General features: G+C 41.9%; 1 protein-coding gene and 1 pseudogene across 4 annotated transcripts in view; both read left to right on the top strand.

The window, feature by feature from the left end:
* The window catches only part of ARFGEF3 (ARFGEF family member 3), an 80,245-nt gene that overhangs the window by 35,344 nt on the left and 20,309 nt on the right, over positions 1-24,592 (top strand). For all 4 annotated transcript variants that reach the window (XM_039869778.1, XM_039869777.1, XM_039869776.1 and 1 more), the window contains exons 9-20: positions 749-856; positions 1,181-1,396; positions 1,557-1,667; positions 3,448-3,598; positions 5,400-5,720; positions 7,688-7,821; positions 9,863-10,008; positions 11,541-11,720; positions 16,631-16,775; positions 18,340-18,462; positions 22,485-22,588; positions 24,283-24,427. In XM_039869778.1, coding sequence (XP_039725712.1) covers positions 749-856; positions 1,181-1,396; positions 1,557-1,667; positions 3,448-3,598; positions 5,400-5,720; positions 7,688-7,821; positions 9,863-10,008; positions 11,541-11,720; positions 16,631-16,775; positions 18,340-18,462; positions 22,485-22,588; positions 24,283-24,427 — 1,884 coding nt within the window. The remainder of the gene's footprint in view (positions 1-748; positions 857-1,180; positions 1,397-1,556; positions 1,668-3,447; positions 3,599-5,399; positions 5,721-7,687; positions 7,822-9,862; positions 10,009-11,540; positions 11,721-16,630; positions 16,776-18,339; positions 18,463-22,484; positions 22,589-24,282; positions 24,428-24,592) is intronic.
* On the top strand, positions 16,000-16,096 carry LOC120607992 (uncharacterized; annotated as a pseudogene).

Here is a 24,592-nt window from a genome sequence, read left to right as displayed (position 1 = left end):
TTTTGTAGATGAGAGTTTAACAAAAATTTAAACAAAGTGAATTAGGATCCTGTCTTGATCTGGTGTCATGGAAAGAGGCCTGGATGAGAGTCAAAAGACATGACTACTGAGTCTGATTTCTCCCTTTAGCAGCCTCACGGCCTTGGACGATTTACCTACTTTGAGTATTTGTTTCCTCCTCTGTGAAATAAGAAAAATAATACTTACTCTGCCTATCTGAGATGTTGGGAAGAGCTACTAAAAATAATGTTACCTGAAAACACTTTGAACATTGTTAAGTATTATTATTAATGTATTGTACTTTGGAGTTAGGTTGTATGATTATCTGACCAAAGAGGCTTAGTCTCTTCTTAATTCTTATGAGGAAGCTTTGAAAGGCAAATCCATGTTGAGGTATCTTATACATATAAAATTTGAGAATAATGCCACTGTTTTGAATAAAAGGAGTATTGAAAGATCCTAAGTTTCTAAAACAATAGATCGTCTAACAACAGAGATAGTAGAGTTTATTTTTTCAAATAAAAAATATATATATATATACTGCAGCCTAACAGAAGCATGCTCTGAAAGAAAATGAGACTAAATAAATAAAACAAAAATTTTAATATTACGATAAAGGTTGCTATATACTTGTTACATAATTGATCCAATAGATATTTGTTGGGAAAAAAGGTGAATATTATGGAGGCCGTTTGTTTTTGACTGAACTATTCTAATCAAGGAAAATCTTGTTCTTTGTCCATGACAGATATCGATGGCTTAGAGAGCAGTGCCATTGGGGGCCAGCTGATGGCCTCAACTTCCACAGAGTCTCCTTTCTCCCAGGGCAGGAGAATTGATGACTCCACAGTGGCAGGTAAGGGTCTTGAGTTTCTGAATATACATGCATTGCATGTGATACTAAAAATTAAATCATTATTGGCAGTTTCGGTGCTGACATAAATGAATCAAAGTTTTGCTTTGCAGAATAAGTGCCTGATGGAAGTTACTTAGCATCATCCAGGTAATGGTGCAACATTCACTATTTATAAGCACAAAGTGAAATCCATTAAATTATATTTCCTGTAATAGAACTGCATACAGCTCGGTATTGCTAATTCGATGGTCAAAAAATCCCGTGCCATTCAGGACCAGGTTGTTTTTGTCTCCATAAAGTGACCCACGCCCCTTCACGTTCTAGGTGTGGCCTTTGCCCGCTACATTCTGGTTGGCTGCTGGAAGAACTTGATCGATACTTTATCAACGCCCCTGACTGGCCGAATGGCGGGGAGCTCCAAAGGGCTGGCCTTCATTCTGGGAGCTGAAGGCATCAAAGAGCAGAACCAAAAAGAACGTGATGCCATCTGCATGAGCCTTGACGGACTGCGCAAAGCAGCGCGGCTGAGCTGTGCTCTAGGTACTGGCAGGAGTGGAATTTCTGACCCGCGGCCTGAGGGGTGTCCCTAGGAAACACTGGGAATGGCCCTAGTGGGAAACAAGTATTTTAGAAGGGTTTCTTCCTGCTAAATGGTTGGAGAATAGACTCGGTTAAGGGGTAATTGTTTGTTTCCTCTAAGGAGTTGCCGCTAACTGCGCCTCAGCCCTTGCCCAAATGGCAGCTGCCTCCTGTGTCCAGGAAGAAAAAGAAGACAAGGAGGTCCAAGAGCCCAGTGACGCCATAGCGCAAGGTAACAGCTGAAGGGCCAGAATCCACCTGGCATCTTACCTGCGGTGTGCACGCACCTGCGCACATCTGCACAAGCAAGAGCAGACGCCCATCTTCATTCTATGTGCGATACACAGCGTGTGTTTACCACTGATCATGAGATCTTAGTGAATCGTAAGCTTGGGTCTTTTTTATGCGGCTCACCCTATAGAGTACTTACAGAGTAGGTCTCTCTGGAGACAGGAGACATGACATACTGGCCCTTGGCAACTAGGAAGGTGTACTTGGCTCCTAAATAGGAGTCCCATGGGACACCAGAGGCCCACTTGGCTGAACTGTTCTTTGTCATCATGTGGCCACTGGCTTTGGCATGTCACTGAGTGCACATATGAGGACCCCTTAGGTTATAGTGGGGAAGGCAGAATGGCCAGTTTTCTGAAGAGGGAAATCAAACAGATGGAGGAAGTCCCTGAGAAGAAGCTCACGAAGACTTTGCTCTTGTCAGAGAAAAAGTTGACTTTTGTGAACTCAGAAAAGAATTGATTTTTAACTTGTTAAAATTAGTCAGTCAATGAAGTAGATGATTAAGTGTAAGAAGAGAGTGTGGCCTTCCTAATAGCAACTAAAGATAAATGGCAGGTAGCAAACAGAAAGAAAAATGGGAAGCTTAGTCCAATTTATACTAATACCGTGTATAAAGTAGCTAGTCACAGAAACCATGGGCACATTTTTAAAAAGCTAAGAAAAACAGGTTAAGCTACTGTTCCTCAAATTTGAGTAATATAGAGAGACCCATTTGAAAGCAGAGCAGCTCTCACAGATCCCAGTGTTAACTGAAAAAAGGCTGTCACAATTTTACATAATATGTACAACCATAAATTATATAAAAATCTTTACATTTAAAGTTCTTTTAAAACTATAAAACCAAAACTAATACTCAAATTATATACAAATAAAAAAGAAATTCATATCACATCCATGAGACAAATGGTAATTCGCTAAAAGTTAGTTTGCCCTTTACTGCAGGAATATGGTTCAGCTTGCTCTGAAGTGAGCGTGCTGTATTTCTGGGTTCTGGACCATCACTCAGCCGTCCCACCAGACTTGTCTTCCAATGACCTGATACCTTTATGTATGGAGGATGTTGTCATTTGGCCTTGCCTTGGCATTTTGCCTAATTGACATCTTAAGTCACCTTCTGCACCCTTTCTCGTTAGTCATCTATAATAAAAAATTACTTGAAGATCACAAATATAAATTTAAACTCAGAGAGCGAAATAATGTGGTAATTTTCAGTTATACAGCAATTGTGATGGTGTTCAGAGTGTAATGCATATGTTGTTTTACATGATCATTATCATGAGTGCAAAACATTAGATGAATCTCAGCAGGAACTTGCAGAACATCAGAAGTTCTCCCATATTATCAATCTGAGTGCACAGGGGCCAGGGAAGGATCTGGGCACAGATGGCTTTAGCTGAGGTCAGCACCTGAAGCCCATCGCACTGCTCTGCCTGACCCAGCACCCGGGGGTGAGCCTGGAGGAACTGCACCCACCAGCTCAGGTTCCATTCAACTTCTGAAGCCACAGAGCTGGAAGAACCAAGTGTCTGTGGGGCCTGTGGACTGGGGAGTTTGCATGATGAACAACAGGGACCAGCCGCTGAGGAACTTGCTGCCAGTGATGTCTGCTGTTTCCCTGTGCCTGTGCATGAGAACACATTCTTTCGTTTCTATCTTTTCTCTCCCTTTCTGTCTCCCTCGCTCGGACTGTTATTTTAACGAATGTCTTTCTGGCACAGTGAAGCTAAAAGTGGAGCAGAAACTGGAGCAGATCGGGAAGCTGCAGGGGGTGTGGCTGCACGCGGCCCACATCTTGTGCATGGATGCCATCCTCAGTGTAGGCCTGGAGATGGGAAGCCACAACCCGGACTGCTGGCCACACGTGTTCAGGTGCATGACGGGATCCCCACCCCCACACGGCACCCACTCTACAATGGGAGCTTGGAGGTGATGGAAGGGGTAGACTCCAGGGTCTGCCAGTACTTAAACAGATGATGATAATTTGCAGAGCTCGGATGAGCCCCAAATGAGAGATTAAAAAGAGAAAAGGGAAGCAAGACCCAACTAATGTATGTTTTAGAGAACAGAGGGACAGAATTTGATTTAGGGACTTATGAATAGATTATCGACATTGTCTATGAGAGGCAGATGCGTTATACAAAGGGAAAATAAAAACAATTTCTTGAATAGTGGATGACCATGTAAGTTAAGTGGATACTATGCAGATTTAAAAGCTGGTTGTGTGTCAGCAATATAACGTTGCTCTATGTTTATTAATGTCCTCTTCATTTAAAGAAGAATTTGGGATAGCTTACATGGACACATAAAGTACAAGATGTCTACTTTTTAATGTATCTAGACGAAGGAAAAAATAGGATAGTCCTTGTGCCAAAAACAGACCAAAATTTGGCTCTACGCTTTTATTACATCAAAGTGAAAAGAATCCCCCAATCAGTTACACAGTTTACAGCATCTGTAAAGTAAAAACAAAGAGTTCACTCGTCCTCTGATGAAGACGAAAAGCACGCCCTGCCAGGCCTCAGCATTCAGGAAGTCCTGGGACAATGGAAGGGAAAGGAGCCCGCCTGCCCAGTCCAGGCACAGGTTGAGTGCTGGACTGTGTCTTAACCTCTCACCCACCTCAGCTCCCGCCGTGCAGCAGCAGGGCAGTCAGGAGCAGGATGACGCCCATAGCAGGTCTCAGGCACCTAGATCTGCGGAGCACTGGACAGGTCTGGGTTCGGTTTAATATTCCAGAAGCAAATATAGCAATTAGTGTTTGTCAGCTTTCAAAGAGAGAAGTATGGAGATCATTCAAGGGTTGAAAACCTATTTTGAGAGGAACATGAGAAGGAGCCAGGATGAATCAGCCTGGAGCACAGCGGAAGCTCATGTCCTCCTCATTCCTCTCACAAGCAAAAAGGAAAAAAAGAGACTTAAATTTCACCCAAGCAGTTTATATGGAATCAAAATATTGTCTGATTGTAGAATATCAGAGTAGATTATCCAAGATGGCCTTTACCAGTAAATGGACTTATCCTGGGATGAGGGGCCTCTAATGAACCACCTGAGTCCCAGGTTCTGTTGGGAACAAGCAGTGTGGGAGTTGGCAGTTGTGACCATAGGTTGTGACTTTTCTCTGAGTTTACCATGGTTAGAGCATCAGCTCACCCACCACCCCGGCATTAGTTATGTGGTGCTATCAGGACCAGGCAGGACATGGCTAGACAGAACCCCTGAGAGAGGGCCCATTGTGGCCAGAGGGCCTGTCAGCCCTCATTCTGGGAACCCCGGGTATGGAAATATTTCCCAAGTCCTAATCAGAGCACTAGAGAGAAGAGAAGAGGACCCCTCGGGAAAACTCGATCAAACAGCCGAAGTCCAGAAAAGTTAGTAAGCTGGACAGGACATAACTGGATGAAAGAGCTTTGTCACCTGCCTTTCTCTCAGGGGTAGGAGAATTTGAAGAATCCTCACCCCACTTACATGCTGTCTGTTTCAATTCAAAAATAAAATATAGTGAGAGAGAAGACAAGGGAGGAAGAGGGAGAGGTGGCCATCTTCAGAGGAAAGAAAAATTTGGGAGGACTGTAAACTGGTTGGATTTCCTTTCTGTCTTACTGTAAGATTTACAGAGCTGGTCCAGTTGAGCTGCAGCTTTTAACGGCTGCCTGTCTGCGACTCTCTCTAGGGTATGCGAGTACGTGGGTACGTTGGAGCACACCCACTTCAGTGATGGCACTTCTCAGCCCGCCTTGACCATCAGCCAGCCACAGAAGGCATCCGGAGGCTCTGGACCTTTTGGGGACCCAGAGTGTGAGGGCTCACCCCATGAGCAGAGCCTGGAGCAGGAGAGCTCCCTGAGCACGGCCCCAGTGATCCAGCCCCTCTCCATCCAAGAGCTCGTCAGGGAAGGCAGCCGAGGCCGGGCCTCTGACTTCCGTGGGGGCAGCCTCATGACAGGGAGCAGTGCCGCCAAGGCCGTGCTCACGCTCTCCACCCAGGCTGACAGGTGTGTGTCTACCCATCCTCACCACACCCCAGAAGGGCTGCTCACCAAGGGGCACCCATCACCTGTGGGCAAAACCATACCCATCTCTGCTATTCTTAAATCATTTCCAGGACAGCTTGATTTGTTAGCCAGTCATTTAAACCTCATTAATTTTTTTCAAATATACTTCTGTCTCCTGCCACGTGCACACTTAGCATGAACTGTTGTCTCACGATTAGACTGGAGGCTCTGGAAGCGGCTGCCCTTACACCGTAACACAGGCAACTTCACTTCCCTGGGTCCTGATGTCGGGTCACGAAGTGGCTGTCTTACAGGATGGCAGTGAAGTTAAAATAATTAGTACACTTGAAGCACTTAGTCCAGAGCTCGGCAAATAGTGAAAACCTGCTCTTTTTATGATAAGATTTTAAAATCCCACACCCAGGTGAGTGATATATTATTAAGTGATGCCCAACAACCACGTTAAGGTATGAGAAGAAAAAATCAACAATAACGCCAACTGTTCGGTGACCCTTCTTGATGTTGAAAGTGCTTTTGGTCACCAGTCACATGTTGTGCCACCTCACTTCACTCTCCACACTTGGTCATTGTGCCCCAGAACTATCCAGCACAAACACAGTGAAGTTTATATGGAGAGGACAGAGAGCAAGGGGGTGGCGAAGTGGGAAGTGTACCCTCTGGCAGGGGCTCAGGAGACCCGAGTTCATTCCTGGCTTTGACACCAACTGACTGCAAGGTCGTGTCTATATAAATAGTTGCACCGAGACTCACTTTCTTCATCTAGTAACTCAGTACAGTATGTACGTGCACTACTGTACAAGAATCCCTTTCTCCTATTTATCCAGCAAGGTGGCTGGGCAAGTGTTTTAGAACCTGGATGCAGGTGTCAGGTAGGAAATAATAGTCACAACTATTTGCTCACTAGGAAAGAGGCGGAAGAAATGGTTCACGGGATCCAGAAACTAAATGGAGTTAAAAATTGGAATTACAAAACAGCAAGAAAAATGTGTTTGTTACAATAATTTGTGAATGATTAATTCATTGATTCCTGCGTTAAAATGTGTGTGTCTCGTATTACCCCTTCAAAAGAGATTTATCATTTCAGTTTCTAGGAGAAACATTCCCTTGCCCACCATGTGTTGCCCCATGGGGCTGCGTGCCCTTCAGGTGTCAGCACAGGTTTGGAGGGCAGGCATCAATGACCCACAAGCAGTGGGAGGCTCATTCCTCATGTGGCCACAAAATCCGATATTTGATCCCAACATTCCAAATTCCAGTGAGTCTGTGAGCCTTCTCTAAGCCCTGCTACCTCTGTTTACCTTCTCCCTAACTCCTACTAGAAATGTCCAGCTGAGTGGAAAACAAAAGAGCCTGCAAGGTCCATTATGTTAAGGAATATTCATTATTCCAGTAGACACTGGAGCTTCCACATGTCCCAGCCTCCAGGTATGTGAGTTGGAGGGGATGAGGCCAGTTCCTGCCCACAGGTGGCTTACAGGTTGGGGTTTACTCTGCTTTTGTATCCTCAGAGCCACACCCAGCATTATATTGATCAATTGTAGCCCAACAAAAGCCTTAATTAATTTACTGGGTTTAAAAATATATATAGTTTACAAGATTGAAGCTAATTCTAATAATTCCATTCTCAGTTATTCAGTCTCTGGGAGGGATGCTCTGCCATCTTTCACCTTCTTACCTAACATTTTATGAGTTCCTGCATGGCTGAGCTGGGCCCTGGGGATACAAAGATTTTCTTTGTTTAAATATGGTCTGTGCCTTTCAGATTAAACTCTCGAAGTTAGAACATATTTGTACACAGTAATGATAGGTATAACGATACCATACATTTCTTTACAGTGTTTACACAACATTTTCATTAATCACCTCTAACAAAATTATCATAATCATTCTGCCATAAAGACTTTGCTGAATTGTTTCCGAGTAACAGATCTTTTTGTTTCATCCAGGCTCTTTGAAGATGCTACGGATAAGTTGAACCTATTGGCTTTGGGAGGTTTTCTTTATCAGCTGAAGAAAGCATCGCAGTCCCAGCTTTTCCATTCTGTTACAGACACAGTTGATTACTCTCTGGCAATGCCAGGTAATTCCTTCCCTGAGGAAGCGGTGCCATGAGGTTAGCAGGAAACAGCCCGAGGACTCCAATCCACATTCCCTTTGCACACAGTCACCCTGGCCAAATTCAAGGGCAGATTTGTTATCTAGTTTTAAAGCATGATGTGTACGAGGAGGAATATTATTCTTTGTAAATGGAAATACTGCTGCCGCCACTGTTGCAGGGGTGACCAGGAGCTGGGCTAGGTGGTTCTAAGTTTTGTGCTTGTGTTATAGAAATTGTGTGGCTACTCAGGGTGCAGATAACTTCTTCTGAGGGTAAGAACATTTTTCCATATCACAAACCACACTATGCACCTCAGTCCGGTCAACTTGCAGAAGCAGCTACTGATTCCAAAGGAAAAGGTTAACAGAAGCCTCATGCCACTCCTAGAAAAAGTGCTCTCAGGACATACCCCTTTAATGATGGGGTATGTATCACTGATTTCATGGATGAGGCCAGATGAAGGCCCTCTTGAAGGCCAGCCTGTGGAAGAGGGAATAAAGTTGTAATGAAGCATTGTCCAACAGTCCCAAAAGGGTGGCAGGCTGCTCACAAAATGCAACTGTCCATCAACAGTCAAGGTTGTACTGAAACAGTAAGTACCTTGTCCCAATGAGTTCAGGCAGATGCACAGATGCACAGAGCTGTGAGCTGGGGACACACCGTGGTGGCAGGTTGGACTGCACAATCATTGATGGAATCTGAAGTTCTAAGTGTAATGTATTTGGCCTTTTGATCCTTACTGCAGATTCTAACTTTAGAACCACTGTTCTTTCCTCACTAGTTTTTAATAGACTTTAAAACCTTAGCTACATAAAGCCAAACTCAGACCCATCAGAATTCCAGAGCATCTCTGAGCCCAGGGGCAATGTTCAAAGTCTTTTTCATTGGTGAAATCAGCAGACTCTGAGTTTACATAAAGCAAAGAGCAGGGTCAGGAAGAGGCAGCAGACCCAGGAGGAGGAAGCATTGGCTTTGAAATCAATCAGACATGAGTCAAAATGCTACCTTCACCACTTACCAGCTGTGTTCTTAGGCAAGTCAATCTACCTTTCCAGCATTCAATTTTCTAATCTGTAAAATAGCAGTAACTATATTTACATCTTAAGGTTTGCTTTAAAAACTAAAATGGTTAAAAATGCACAGAAGCAAACAATGTCTAATGCCAAGTAAATATTCAATGAATGTCAATGTTTGTTATTACTGACACTTTGAAGTTTATTTGAGATGGCAAATAAGCATCTTGGTGGGAAGAGCCTGAAAATATCAGCATTTGCAGTAAAAAGAAAGCAATAGGACATGAGCAAGAAGGTAGTTCGGAAGACTAAGGTGACAGTGGCAAAGAAGTAGTAAGGGATCAGAGTAGGCAAGGACTGTACCGAAGCAAAAGAGAGCAGGTTAGACAGCATGTTATTGGGTAGCAAAGGGGCCTGACCTTGGCAGGGGCTTCAGAGGTGCCACTAAGGACCGGCCAAGTGGATGATGGCTGCGAAGGATGGTGTAGCAACAGTCATGATATAGGGAAGAGTGTGGATCACGTGGTATGTGCCTGTGTTAAGCACTTTGAATTTTATCACATTAAATCCTTAAAGTAACTTTAAGAAATATGCCCTATTATCCCCACTTTTACAATGAGAATTTATGGATTAAAGAGGTAAATGTCCGGCCCAACATAACCCAACTGCTAAATGGTGGAGCCAGCACTGAAGCCCAGGCTGCCTGACTCCTCAGCGCTCCCACTTAACCATTTCTTCACTCCCCTTGTCGACAAGCATCGTTCACACTTGCCATGGCAGGCACTGGGGATGTGGTGGTGAACAAGAGAGGTGGGCTCAGGCTGTTCAAGTCTGGGGCACCGTTCAAGTTTGTCTTGAATCCAGACTCCTCTCTCCTCCTGGTTATAGCATACACTGAATACTCCTGCTGATCTGAGTACAGCTCTTTAATTTCCTCGCTCTGTGCTTGGACAGGTCAAACTATTTCTGAGTTTGGGCTTTATGGCTTTTATGGTCTTACTTTCTTGTAGGAGAAATTAAATCCACCCAAGACCGAAAAAGTGCCCTCCACCTGTACCGCCTCGGGGACGCCATGCTGAGGATCGTGCGGAGCAAATCTCGGCCCCTGCTCCACGTGATGCGTTGCTGGAGCCTGGTGGCCCCACACCTGGTGGAGGTGAGCGCCTGAAAAGTGGGATGCTCAGGAAACACCTGCAGCAGAGCCAGCACAGTGTTCTCTAGGCACCATGCGGACAGAGTACTGTGGCCACAGCACAACGAGAAGGCTCCCATTACCTGGTCACGAGCCTCATTGTTCTGGTTAAACCTCGTGGCATCTGAAGAATCGCCCCAAAGGGCAGCACCACCCTGATCTCACTCTGAATCTCTTTCTTACAATTTGGCTAGGTGCATTACACAGCCAGTTTTTTATTCTCTGTGATCTGGTATCAACCTGAGTCTGGAGCTTCATTATTATACATGACTGTAACAGCATATCTCTTTTCTAATAACTAAATATACTCTGGGCAGTACCGTCTAGGTAAGAGAATCATATATCCTGGTTTTCCCAACAAAATTAATGCTAAGATCTCTTTCACACTCCCAAGGAAATTAGTTCATACAATAAATTGTATGGTAATTCTCTACCTCAGTATGTCAGGACATGATGACTGACTACTTCTAAGTTTATGAGAACATTTTGCCCTGTTTCACAGTGATGACTATTCTTAATAGCCCATTAGTGCTTATCTGGCAGCGATATGTCATAAAGTATTTTTTGGAAACTTAATTCACTAATCTGAGCACATTCTAGTAAGGAAAGGGGGTAGAAAACAATAATTTAGTTATGGAGAAATAGTATATCAGTTATTTATTACACTATGATAAACCATCCCAAAAACGTAGTGACTTAAAACAATCACCATTTATTTAACTCATGATTCCCTGGGTCATAAATTTGAGCTGGGCTCAGCTGGGCAGTCCTTTCGGTCTGAGCCAGGCTTAGCTGATCTCAACTGGCCTTTTGTGTCACCTATGGTCAGCTGGGGCCAGCTAGTTCATGACGGGCTTGACTGAGAAGGCTGGACAAGTGGACTCTCATCTTCCAGCAGACTAGCTCTGGCTCATTCACATGGCATTCTTAGAATTCCAAAGGAAAGCAAGAAGACAAACCCCAAATCTTAACAACTTTTCAACTTTCCGCTTGTGTATTTGCTGTTATCTAAAGTAACACACGTCTAAGCCCAGGGTCAAGGTGAGAGAAAACTACTAAAAGTGAATGGGTACAAGGAGCCGTGAACCAGTTAGAGCTTTACTGGTGCAATTGGTCCACCTCATTGAAGAACAAATGATTCATCTGATCTTTATGTGTTTGGGGTGCAGCCAAGAATGAGAGCTGTCTTTAGAGTCAGCACATTTTATACCACCTGAGAAAACTGTCATGTTACAGAAAAAAAAGAGAGAGAGAAATTACTAGAAACTATTTTTTTAGAAACATTAAAGTGAAATTGGAGTTGTCTGGTCTGTTGGTTAAACTATTAAAAATGCAGTTTAGGTGCTGTTCATCTATATATATCCCTTGAAATTTTTGACTTTAACAATTGCTGCTTCCGCCTCGCTACAATGAGATGGGGTAGGAAAACCTTCAGAAACCAGATTCTTACTTGCCTGAAGTCCTGATGGTGTTCTACTCTCTCACGAATTTTGCAGGCTGCCTGCCATAAGGAAAGACATGTGTCTCAGAAGGCTGTTTCTTTCATCCACGATATACTGACCGAGGTTCTCACTGACTGGAATGAGCCACCTCACTTTCACTTTAATGAAGCACTCTTCCGACCCTTTGAGCGTATTATGCAGCTGGAGTTGTGTGATGAGGATGTCCAAGACCAGGTCAGTGTGTCATAGTAATCAATGTCATCCTCATCAGCTAGCTCTTATTGAATGTCCTAGCAAGCATTGTTCTATGACCTTTGCATATTTCATCTTTTAGTAATACCTATGTGGAATCTGTGACAAAGAAAGATTAAGCCATTTAGCTAAGGATGCATAATCAGTGATTGGTGGGACTCGGATTTGAACCTAGGCAATCAAGCTATACTGGCCTATACTCTTCTACTCAGCCTGTACTCTTAACCACTACCATGTATGCCCCCTGCTGGGAGACAGGTGTTATGAAACTACCCGAGACTTCACAACTAGCGTGAAGGTGGTCTAGAAACACAGGTCCTCTTTCTGAAATCCACTAAAAATGTTAAAGATTTTTAAATTCCTTCCAAGTACACTGACACCCGGGCAAGAATGTAGGGAATAGTAAGATGCCCCAAACTAAGTAACGATGGGAAGCCAGAGAAGTAAGCAGAGGTCTAAGACTTTTTTTTTTCTTTTTTTTTGCCATGAGAGAATTTGTCATCAGGTGAAGTTGAGTTCTCCTATCACATTCTTGAGGCCACAAGAACAGGAGACAAATCTCAAAGCAAACCTTATAAAATTGGTGCACATTCAGGCCAAGGTTGAATTAGAAATGAACCCGAGTACCAGCATTCGTGAGTGGACTATTAGCCTGTTTTTAACACTGGCTCTTAGTGGAGATGAAAAATAACTCTCCAGTATTAAAATGACCATCTAGCCCTTCTACGGGGTCAGTGTATGAAATTGTACCCCCTCGGTGGGCTGAGAAACTTCACATGGGCACTGAACAGAAACAACAAAATCTGCCCTGGAGGAACTCATTTCAGCTTGGTCCACCAAAACAAAATCTCACAAATAAAGTTCTAAGATTTGTGAGTTCACAGTATTTTTTTTAAAAGTCATAATATAATTGAAATATTGATGTCCTTCATGCAAAATATCAAATAACTTTTTAATGAAATGAAAGGAATGAAAATGTGAGTTAATACCTAAAGGCTAGGTTGGGGATTCTAGTAATAATGAACTAAATATTTCAGATCATTCTCCCATAGAGGAACAACTAGAACAAGTTGGATAAAAAAATTTTTATTCGCTGAAAGGCATTGAAATATTACAAAAAAAAAAAAGAATAACTTTGAGGCCATGATCTAGGAGAAAAAAATAATCAGATGCTGTGCCTGGTGTTTGGGGCTGCTTTTTCTAAAATGGAATGTACTAATTTCAGAAGAGGAATCTGAAAGACTAAGAAGCTATGAAAAATTAGAGTCTGGGGCCTGCCACTCTGGTAACTTCCTGACATCTTAGGTCAGAATCATGAAAGGAATAGGACATCTAGGAGGATGGGTGAACCTTAAATAGACTAGTCCTAACAGAAAATAATCCCCAACTTCAAATAATCCCAATCCTTAATTTGAGATTACAGAAGATGACATCCCAAGCTTCAAATTAGTTCCTATTTGCAGGTACAATGTCTGCATTTAATCAAAAATAATCAGGCTCATTAGGAAATAATATGCCATTAAAAAGAAATACAGTAAAAATACATACACACACACACACACACACACACACACACACACACACACACACGGTCTTTACAATAACTATGCTTAAATGCGTTCAGAAAGATTTAGGACAAGAGGGGCTGTGGTGGCATGAAGAAGTTAGTGAATCCTCACAAGAATCAAGTATAAAACAGGACTAAATTGTCAAAAGCTACTATTTCGGGGCTCTGGAAATTGACCAAGGGCAGACAACAAATTGAGTAGCATTTATGATGAAAAATAGTTCTTGCTAGAACTTTGGTTAAAAACAGTGGGAATCTGTGACCTTGCTGAAGAGTGCACCCATCACCCTTACTCCTAAGCTTTTGACAAGAAGAGTAATTTGATCAGTGTGGGGCTGGTTGGTGAAACCATCAGCTTTTCTGCTGTAAGGGACAGGCCTGGTTTGGAGAAGAACAAAAAAGATTGATTGGTCACCTAAAAGTAGTGAATTCATTATTAGGAAATGAATGAGAGAATCCTGCAGCTTCGTTAGCCTGAGGTTGCAGTGAGCAGTGAACCAGTAAGAAATGGAACATGAGACCCTGGAAACCAGAGATTCGTAGATAAGTTCCTCACACATCTCTGGCTGATTGAAACATGGACGTATGCAGGATGGACCATTCAGAGCCCATCAGAAAGTAAAAGACAAGGGAGACTTAAGAACTGGCTGAACTTTTAATCTTCTCCCCAGCCTACACACGCAGACTGGTTGGCAGAGGTTGGAAGTCTTAGAGGCTCAAAGTGTTTGAGCAAAAACTCTGCCCACATTATCAGCTGATCACTAACTTGTGCAGACATGGGGGCAAACACTGGGAAGTTGGACTAAAAAATAAAAAACTGAGCAAAGACATTGTCGCTTCACACTATGAGAAGAGACAAAATTCACAGTGTACATCCAAGCAACTTAGTTAAAAAAAAAAGTTCAGAAAAATAAATCAGAATCCGGCATTGCTACAAATGTCCAAATGTTTGGAAACCAAACAACAGAATCCTAAATCATTCTTGGAGAGATTACAAGGTCAAAGAAGAAATCACAAAGAAAATTAGAAAATATCTTGGATGAATGAATGTGAAAATACTACATATCTAAGTTTATGGAATCCAGCAAAATCTATGAAATGCAGAGAGAATTATAACTATAGATGCTCACTTTAGAACAGAAGACCTGAAATCAATCTAAGCTTTCACCTCAAGACACTATAAGAGCTAATCCAGAGAAGCTAAGAGGAAATAATAGGAACCAGATCAGAAACCAATGAAATAGGGAAAAGAAAAACAACAGGGACGTATCAGTGCACAATTCACCAATTTTTAATAAAAACTTTCAAGAAATGAATAGAGGGAATTTCCTCAATTGAATAAAGGGCATCTTTCAGATTCTTACATCTAATATCACACTTAATGGTGAAGGACTGAATGGTTTTTCCCTCTGATCATGAATCGGACAAGGATTTCCATCTTCAGTATTTCTATTTACTATTATAACTTATTCATTGTATAAAATAAAGGCATCCAGATTTGAAAAGAAACGTAACACTGTCTTAGTTTATAGACAACATGGTCTTGTACATAGACAATCCTAAGGGATTTTTAAAAATCACTAGAATTAATAGTGAATTTAACGAGGTCACTGGATATAAGATTAACATGCTAGAAAAAAGGCAAAGGGATTAAGTACAAATGAATAGTTACAAAACAGACACGGAGATATAAAATGTAGCATAAGGAAAATAGCAATGTTGTAATAAATATGTAAGGAGGATGAGGGGTACTAAATTTAGTGAGGTGATCACATTGTGAGTTATATAGATCTCTAATCACTATGCTATACAATTGAAGCTAATATATTATTGTATGCCAACTATAAACAAAAAGACTTATTAAATTGTACAATGTAAACACAAGCAACTGTCTATTTCAATAAAGCCAGAAAAAATTAACATGCTAAAATAAATGGAATTCTTATATCTGAGAAATGAATTATTAAAAATTGAAATTAAGAGAGCAATTCCATTCACAAGAACATCAAAAATAATATCATATTTAGGAATAAATTTAGCAAAAGAAGTTCAACCTGTACACTGAAAACCACAACCATTGCTAGAAAAATTAAAGAAGATTTAAATAAATTATGACATGTACTATGTTCACGGATTGAAAAACTCAGTATTTTTAAATGGCAGATTTCCCCAAATTGATGTATAGATTCAGTGCAATTCCCATCAAAATCCAAGCAGACTTTTAAAAGAAATTGGCAAGATGAGTTTCAAATTTATATACAAATTCAAAGGATCAAGAAAAGAGAAAACAAATTTGAAAAAAAAGAACAAATTTGGAGAATTTACACTACCTGCTTTCAAAACTTCAGTAATCAATACAGTGTGGTATGATCAATGGAACTAAGTAGAACAGAAATAAATCCTCACATTTATGTCCAATTAATTTTTGACGGCGGTGCCACTGCAGTTCGATAATGGGAGAGGATATTATTATCAGCAAATAGTGCTTGAACATATGCAATAAAAATAATCTACACTTTTACCTTTCAACCTACACAAAAAATAACTCAATATGGGTCATGGACTTCAATATAAGAGTGAAAACGATAAATGTTTCTAGAAGAAAGTATAGGAGACAATCTTTGAGACCTTGGATTAGGCAAAGATTTCTTAGAAATGACACCAGCATGATCCATAAAAAGAGGACCGGATGGTGCTTGCTTCCGCAGCACGTACTAAAATTGGAACAATACAGAGACCGGGTCCCCTGTGCAAGGATGCTGTGCGAATTCATGAAGCAGTCCACATGTTGTGCTTCTGAAATTGAAATTAAGAGAGTAATTCCATTTACAAGAACATCAAAAATAATATAATATTTACAAATAAATCTAGCAAAAGAAGTTCAACCTGTACACTGAAAACCACAGTAAAATTTGATAACAAAATTTGATAAATTGGCATCCTCAGGTAAAAAGCCCAGACTATGGAAAAATATTTGCAAATTACAGATCGCAGAAAGATTTGAATCTAGAATACATAATGAACTAAAAATAATAAAAAGACAGTAATGAGAAGATAAAAAGCTAATCTAAAAAAACAGCAAATAATTACAAATGGCTAAGCATGTGAAGAGTTGCTCAGCAACATTAGTCATTCATTAGTAAAATGCAAATTAATGCAACAAGGCTGATTTTTAGAAGATTTTTGTGTGAGTTTGGGTTCCGTTTTTTCTCTTTTCCTAAAATTAACTCAGAAATAGGGAGCAGCGAAGTACAACACCCTTCCAGAAATTCTCCTGCCTCTTTCAAGAAAGGATTGTAAGCGCTACCTCCTTTGCCCCTGCCAGGTTGTCACATCCATTGGTGAGCTGGTTGAAGTGTGTTCCACCCAAATCCAGTCAGGATGGAGGCCCTTGTTCAGTGCCCTAGAAACAGTGCACGGCGGGAACAAGTCTGAGGTGAAGGAGTACCTCGTCGGCGATTACTCCATGGGTAAGACTGTATTGGTATTATATCCTGAACCTTCACTGAATTCGTATATTTGTTCTTACTGTTTCGGGTAGTCTTTTAGGATTTTCTATATGTAAGCAAGTCATCTGCAGACAGAGACAACTTCTGTTTTTCCAACTTGGATGCCCTGTGTTTCTTTCTTTTGCCTGATTGCTCTGGTGAGGACCGAATAGGAGTGGTGAGAGTGGGAAGGATGTGTGGCTGATTCTCGCTATGGAGCATCAGTTCTTTATGCCAAGTTTCATGCCATCAAAAGAGATTGAACAATAAGGAAGACTGACATCCACCCTTGTTTTATCAGCAGGAAGTAATCTGGCGTAGCAGGGCCACAAGTTCCGAGTTCTGCCAACAAGCCAAGAGCCCTGAGTGTTATCAGGCCCTGCTCTTATTGACAGGTTGGACAAAAGGCTGAGAGACTTCTGTCGTTTCACTTCTGCATATCTATATTGAGTTTATTCCTAAAGCCAAAAAGAAAAAGTGTTATCTGCTTGCTAGTAAGAAGCAGAAAACTCTCATTACACAGGGGGATTCAAATAAGGGAGATTGGGTCTGGCTGGAAATGGATGAGCACCCATAAAGCTTGCCCATTAGCCAGGGGTGTTGCGTCCAGGGTCCCCAAAACCACTCCTACATTCAGAGACCCACCAGAAGGACTCATGGGACTCAGCATATAGTTACGCTGAGATTTATTACAAGGCTCACAGCTAAGATGTATTATGGCAACGTAGTACGGACAAGCCAGATCATAAGGAAAAAAGATACAGACAGACTCTGTAGGAATCCCTGGGCAGGCTTCCTTGTGCCCTCACCCTCCCACGAGGGGTCCCCCGGAGCACACTCTTCCCCCAGCAGTAAAAATGCAGCAACGTGTGTATGATGTTTGCACAGCGAAGCCCATTAGAGACCCAGCTGAGGGCTGGTCACGTTGTTACTCTCTGCCTAGCACATACCAAAATTCCAGACTCCTAGAAGGAAAGGCAGGTGTTCAGAATAAACCACACTGTTTGCACAAACAGTCTCAGCACAGCGAACCACACTTATCAGTTAACTGTTGCCTGGAAACATTCCAAGGGCCACGTTTTCACATGCCAGCCAAGCATCAGCCAACCTTATAAGCAGACCTTTCTAAGGATCAGAGTCTCAGGCCCTCTGTATTAATTCTCTTCTACACAGGTATGAATAAATTAATATATGCCATCAGGGATCTATCTAAACCTTCCCTTCCCTATAATTATGTGTGCAGGAGAATCCCAGAGGCCCAGATAATTCACTGCCCCTCTAGACCTACATACTGCCTGAGCCTAGCATTCAGCCAGCCAGCTTGGCCTTCATCTCTACTGAGCTCTTTTCATAGCCTTCCTGCAGCTCCCCCTGCAGGTAAAGCTGAGAAGGACAGCATCGGAGCCAAGCCGGTTGTCCATTCAAATGGCCCTGGCTTTTCTCCAGTAGATTTTTCCCAAGGCCCCATGGAAGGTACTGGAAATACAGGCAACCCGAAGGATAGAGACTTAACTTTCTTAAAATTCTACATTCTTCCCCACCTTAGGAAAATGCCAAGCTCCGGTGTTCGATGTTTTTGAAGCGTTTCTCAACACGGACAACATCCAGGTCTTTGCTAATGCAGCCACTAGTTACATCATGTGCCTTATGAAGTTTGTCAAAGGACTGGGTAAGTGGAATCCTATTTCACCTTGTGACAGCTGGGGACCCTTTCCTGGATGGCTTTGTGTGGAAAGCCCTGGGACAGGCCCACAGATTTCCTGAAGCAAGCAAGCATCCTGGGACAGAGGCACATGGTGTGTTGTATATTCAGAAGCAGAAAGCTTACTGTAAATGCAGCTTGGGTTTTTGTTTAGGGTTGATATTTTCTATTGTGTTCAGGGAATAATCTTGTAATGAATCATGTTTTCAATCTATATATTATTTTATTTGAACTTCTTTTTGAAACTCAAAATATTCAGTATTATATTCAGTAGCTGTCCCTTATGCAGAAAACTCTTCTCCACATCATATGATTAGCAGCGTGAGTTTGAGTTCCCAGCTTGTAAACAAAAATTAAGAATGCCTACCCCCAAGCCTTATTAATAGTAAAATTTTTTTGGAGTGTAAAAGTCCCCCTTCTTTGAGGCTTCATGTGTTTCAGGAACTGCCTAGTTGATTTTATGCTTAATTTCAGAATACTTTAACAAAATAGAGCCTTGCTACACAACAAAACCTGCTGTAGCAGATTTTTATATAGTGTGAGTTTATCTGGGGTGAACCAGACATTTAATTCACCCAAACATTTAGTTAAACCAAACATGTAGAAGAAACTTAAGTCTTAAAGTTTTGAGAATTTCACCGTGGAGTGCTTAGACCTGGAGCCTGAGAACCTTTTAAATAAGAAAAATAAAAGATTCATAATATTCTTTTATACTCTTGCTAAATAACAGACAGATTCCTTTGCAAAAGAAAACTGGACACAAAGAAGCTAGGCGACTTCATGATCCCCCTTTTTTGGGAGTAGGAATAAAATGCAAGTTTCAGGATAGAGGCCAGAGGCCCAAATCTGATTCGTAGACCATCTTTGTCATATTCTGTTATTATATATACTCATCCTATTATACGTACTCTGGGAAATTGAGGACTGAGCTGTCGGGGCAACTATGGCAGTGACTCACTCATTGATTTTACAATGGAGTGGGCTTCAGAGGGAGATTTCTTTTGAACAACAGACTAAGATTTTTTTTAACTCTTCTCTGTTAAATTAAGAAGCCAAACAATTTAGTGTCTTATCATCAGAAGACTAAAAGTGTGACTGTTTGCCTTACATAGTAGAAAATCCAGTTCCTCTTGAAGAAAAACTCCCTCCTCCTGTGTGTGTCTCCTTTACTCACGTTACTGCCGCCACGCTCACAACACTTCTGACACCAGTTTTTCCCTATGCCAAGCAATCCTTTGTGATATCATCTGGGTGTCCTACAATTCAGTTAAATTCTGGCAGTACCCAGAATTAGCTCAGACCCCACAGGTTAAGGGCTCAGTCCCCCATGACTGTCCCCCGCCCCACCGCCACTTCAGATGCCAATTGCAAGTAGCTGTTCTCCAGGTTACCCACAACTTCTGTCAGACTTGGACAAAAATCACAGGTTCCTATGACCCTCTCCCCCTTAGATTTGATTATTTGCTTGAACAGCTCACAGAATTCCGAGAAACACTTACCTTTACCAGTTTATTATGTAATAAAGGATATGATCAAGGATACAGAGAACAACCAGACAAAGAGATACAAAAGCGAAGATCTGGAAGAGTCCCAAGCACGAGAGCTTCTCTGGTCCCTGTGGAGTTGGGGTGTGCCCCCTCCCTGGCATGCAGATGTGTTCCCCAACCCAGAAGCTCTCTGCACAACCATGATTTGTTTTGTTATAGAGGCTTCATCACTTAGGCATGATGGGTCATTAACTCAATTTCCAGCCCCTCTCCCCTTCCTGGAGGATGGAGGGAGGAATGAAAGTTCCAAGTTTCTGATCACAGCTTGGTGTTCCTGGTGACCAGCCCCCATTCAGGAGCCCGCCAGGGGGTGCTTCAGTAGAACAAAAGACTCTCCTATCACTCAGGAAACTCCAAGGGATTCAGGATCAGGAACCTGGTTCGAAGGCCAAATATCAGTACAAAAGATGCTCCTTGTGCTCTTATCAGTTGGGAAATTATAAGGGTTTTGGGAATGGGGGGGGGCGGGCAGAGACCAACATATATGTATACATGCACACATGTATATCTATGAAATAAATGTATACTTTTTCCTATAATTTCACAGACCTATATTTCATTTAAGAACCATTATTTTTGGTATTCTGTTGTTCAGTGAAGAGTGGAGTGTCTGCTACACGGGCATGGCAGCCTGTACATACTACGGGATATAAAGAAGATAAAACATGCTTCCTGCCTATGAGCAGTTCACAGCCTCTTCTGGGAAACAGTCACATAAATCAATAATTACAGTTCAGCAAGATAAATACTTTCATAAAGGCTAGTAGGGGGGAAAAAAGCCATTTAAGCTAAAATGAACAGGCAGCTAAGAGGAGAAACTGAGGCTGATTCCCATTCCCCAAGTTTCTTACCCAGAATCGGGATATCTAAAAGGAGGGCAGGTTAGATGTGGAGGACAGGAAAAAGTACTACATTCTACCTTTGGGCATTTGGACATGTTGAATTTCTGCAAAATATTCAAATGGAGATGCTTAGCAGCATGTTAGAAATTTGAGATTTTAGGGAGGTGGAGCCTGAAAATAGAAATGCAGGATTATCAGTGTATATATGAAGGATATTTAAAACACATAGGTCCTAATTTTTCTGTAAATTATAAGCTGGAATTATTTTTATTAGGCTTGGGGTAAGTGGGAACATCTGAGCCCCCATTCTAGCCATGCTGGCTATGTACTGCCCCTGGCTCCAGGGGTGCCATTTGCATAAATTTTGATGTGTAACAGAGCAGCCTCAGTAAAAATAAACTTTGAAACTGCTCATTGTGATCAACAGGTTAGGAAATGAATTTATTTTTAATTCCCACTTGGTTATTTCAATATGATTTTGACCTTGTCTATGTTTTTATACTTTAAGGTATATTAATCTATACCAGGAATTTGCTAACTATGACCCATCAGCCAAATCTTATTGCTGATAGTTTTTTAATAAAGTTTTATTGGAACATAGCCATGGTCATTTGTCTATGGCTGTTTTCATGCTACAGTGGCAGCGTTGAAAAGTTGCAACAAAGACAGTACGACCTGCAAAGCCTAAAGTATTTACTGTCTGGCCCTGTACTAAAAAATGTTTGCCATTTTCTTTTCTTCTGTTAAAATTTTAGGGAGAAGCATGCCTCTTTGTCTGCTTCTGAATTGTAACTAATGCCTACTCATTATGTCTGTTTATCCACAGGGGAGAGTGCTAGTTGCTAAGATTGTAGACAATTAGAAACAATTATAGTACTGTGGAATGATCTTATTAAAAGTATAGAAACAGGTCATTACATGAGAAGAAAAATGATAATTCTCAACTACTGTTTACCTATAGAAAATCTAGACACCCTCTATAGATCTGTTAAATCTCTAGATACATACGGAAAAAAAAATAGAAATGATTTCAATTCAATTACATAGTCTTCATCCCAAACACCAGATGTTCAGAATCTTCCCAGAGTCTTCTTTTCTCAACACTATTTAGTGCTGAGCACTACCAGCAAATGAGGTCCTTTTCCAGATAGAGGCCTGGTGCTTCATTCCAACCCAGCACGTGTCCGATCTCCCAGATCATCCTCATCAAAGCTTCAGAAGTCACACCATCAATAGCAGGGCCCTGGGGAAGTGAATTGCAGCGTGGCCAAGTACACTGTCCAGCCACTGAGAGTACTGAGGTAGAATGGTGGAAAAGTGTTCATTATTTAGTGAAGAGTTACAAAACACAATAGTCTCAACAAAGTAAGATTTACAGTATGATCCCAACTGTGTTTAACATGTACACATGTGTGTGTGGGCAGAGGTGGAATATGACTAAATGGATTTTTCTCAGGGTTGTACAATTTGAAGTAACTTTTCTTCTTTTTTTCTCTATTTTAGTACACATTTGGTGAACTAATGTTACGTGAATATGTAGGTCTTATTTTGTAAGTAGATACACAAGGATAACTCTGTCTGTCTCCCTGTGCTGTCCCAGGGGAGGTGGACTGTAAAGAGATTGGAGACTGTGTCCCAGGACCAGGAGCCACGGCCCCAGACCTGTGCCTCCCTGCACTGGATTACCTCAGGCGCTGTTCTCAGGTACACTGAGCCCCAGGCCCTGAAACCTGCCTCAGAAGATGCTTGCAAAATGTGTGTGAGTGTCTTTTGCTGAAGCCCAAGATAAGCATTTTCTGCTTGTCTCTGAGAAGACTGGACCTTAGATTTGGAGTATATATTTTGTCCCCACCCTTTCCATGAAGGAGGGGAAGAAAGTAATCAAAGTGTACTAGAACACACAATTGGATCCTGAAATCTCTGAAACTTCTCATGTATTCTCAGATGAACTGCCGCAATTTCTGCACCTGAGGAGTCATGAGGTTGCGGGAGAATTCCTGACTTACCAAAACATGGGTGCTGGGGCTGCAAACAGTGAATAGAGACATGAAAAAAAAAAGGGGGGATGGTTTCAATCAAGATCTATAGATAAAACCAATGAAACATCACCTGTCAGTATGGACAGTGACCTTCATTGTGCTAAATTCAATAATTCTCTGTCCTTACCCAAGCCAGATGCCAGTAGAGCAAGCCCATGCTCCCTCCCTGAAGCCCTGTCTCTCCTAGGCTTCAGAGATACTCTCTCTCAATAGTTTTTCTCCTGTCTTCTCAGGTTGTGTCCCCAGGCCTCTTCTCATTCCTCAGTGATAGCATTAAGCCCGTGGCCTTAGAAAGGATACAGGGCCCTGACTTCTTCCCCAGCTTCCTCTGCAAGGCCCATGGGACATGACCCCAGCTCCTTTTCCACATCCAGCCCTTCCTTCTCCCTCACTGCACTCCAGCCACACTGACTTTTTGCCCCTCAAATACACCCTACTTCTTACACGCAAGTCCATTGCTCTTCCCTCTGCCTGAAATTTTCCTTCCTCAGATCACTGAAAGACACTCCGTATCTTCCAGATCTCATCGAAAACATCACCTGTCAGAGAGATCAGGGCTCAGATATCTACCAACTCCCTGCCAACATGCCCCACACACCTTAGTCCCTTCTCTCTGGCACCGCCCACTAATTATTTTCTATAACATTTATGTCAGAAATTTTGTTTATTATTGTGAAAGGATTATTGTTCGTAAGACCCAAAGGACAGGAATTTTGTCTCTCACTTGCAGCTGTGCTCCAGTATGGGCACAGCAGGCACAACTTTAATTTGTGAAAGTATAAGGATCCTTAGGAGTTTGTTCCAGTAACAGATTCCTGGGGGACCGGGCTCTAGCAGTGAGAGGGGCATAAAGAGCCGAGGGTGGTTTACTAGCTCTGCTTCTCACACTGTGGTCTCTGACGTTGCCCACAGATTCCTCCATTTCCCCATTTGCCCCCTGTTTCTTTGATGTGAGGTCAGGAGAAGGGGAAATCAGAGCCCAGTATCAGATTTGCCTGTAGACTCTCTTCTCAGGGATCCCCAAAGAGCACTTTTTCCCATAGGCAAAAATTCTTCACATGTTCCATTGGTTCCCTTGGTAGATATAAAAGGCTGTAAAACTCATATCTGGGAAGAGATACTGAAAGAGCATCCATGGTGTTTTTCCCCTCTACCTTTTTGTTCCCATCGAATGCTATTTCATCTGCTTCCTAGCATAAGTGTCTCTTGGGAACTACCCTGTGAAACCAGATCACAAACAACTAACTTTAAAATTTTCATACAGTGGGAGTTTTTTGGTTTTCTCTCTCCTTTCTGTTACTGGTATATCATTTTATTGTTCTTTAACACCCAGAGTACAGCTTTTATTTTTGTATTTAGTTATTGGCCAAAATCTACAAAATGCCCATGAAGCCAATATTCCTCAGTGGGCGACTTGCTAGCTTGCCTCGAAGACTTCAGGAGCAGTCGGCAAGCAGTGAAGATGGAATCGAGTCGGTCCTGTCTGATTTTGATGACGACACTGGTGAGCTCATAACCAGGTTATTTGCTATGTTCATATTCCCAGTGGCTTGAGCCATGAATGAAGTAGCTTATGGATCGTGGATGATCATCCATTTATATTGTTGTTTATAATTCTAACAAAATAAATCTACCTGAAGTTTCTCTGGACTCTTCTGAAAACAACATT

This window comes from Pteropus medius, unplaced genomic scaffold (genome assembly GCF_902729225.1).
Source record: "Pteropus medius unplaced genomic scaffold, Ma_sr-lr_union100, whole genome shotgun sequence".
NCBI classification, from domain to species: Eukaryota; Metazoa; Chordata; class Mammalia; order Chiroptera; family Pteropodidae; genus Pteropus; species Pteropus medius.
The sequence above is the reverse complement of the archived record's forward strand: the minus strand, read 5'-3'. Positions and strand labels throughout refer to the sequence as shown.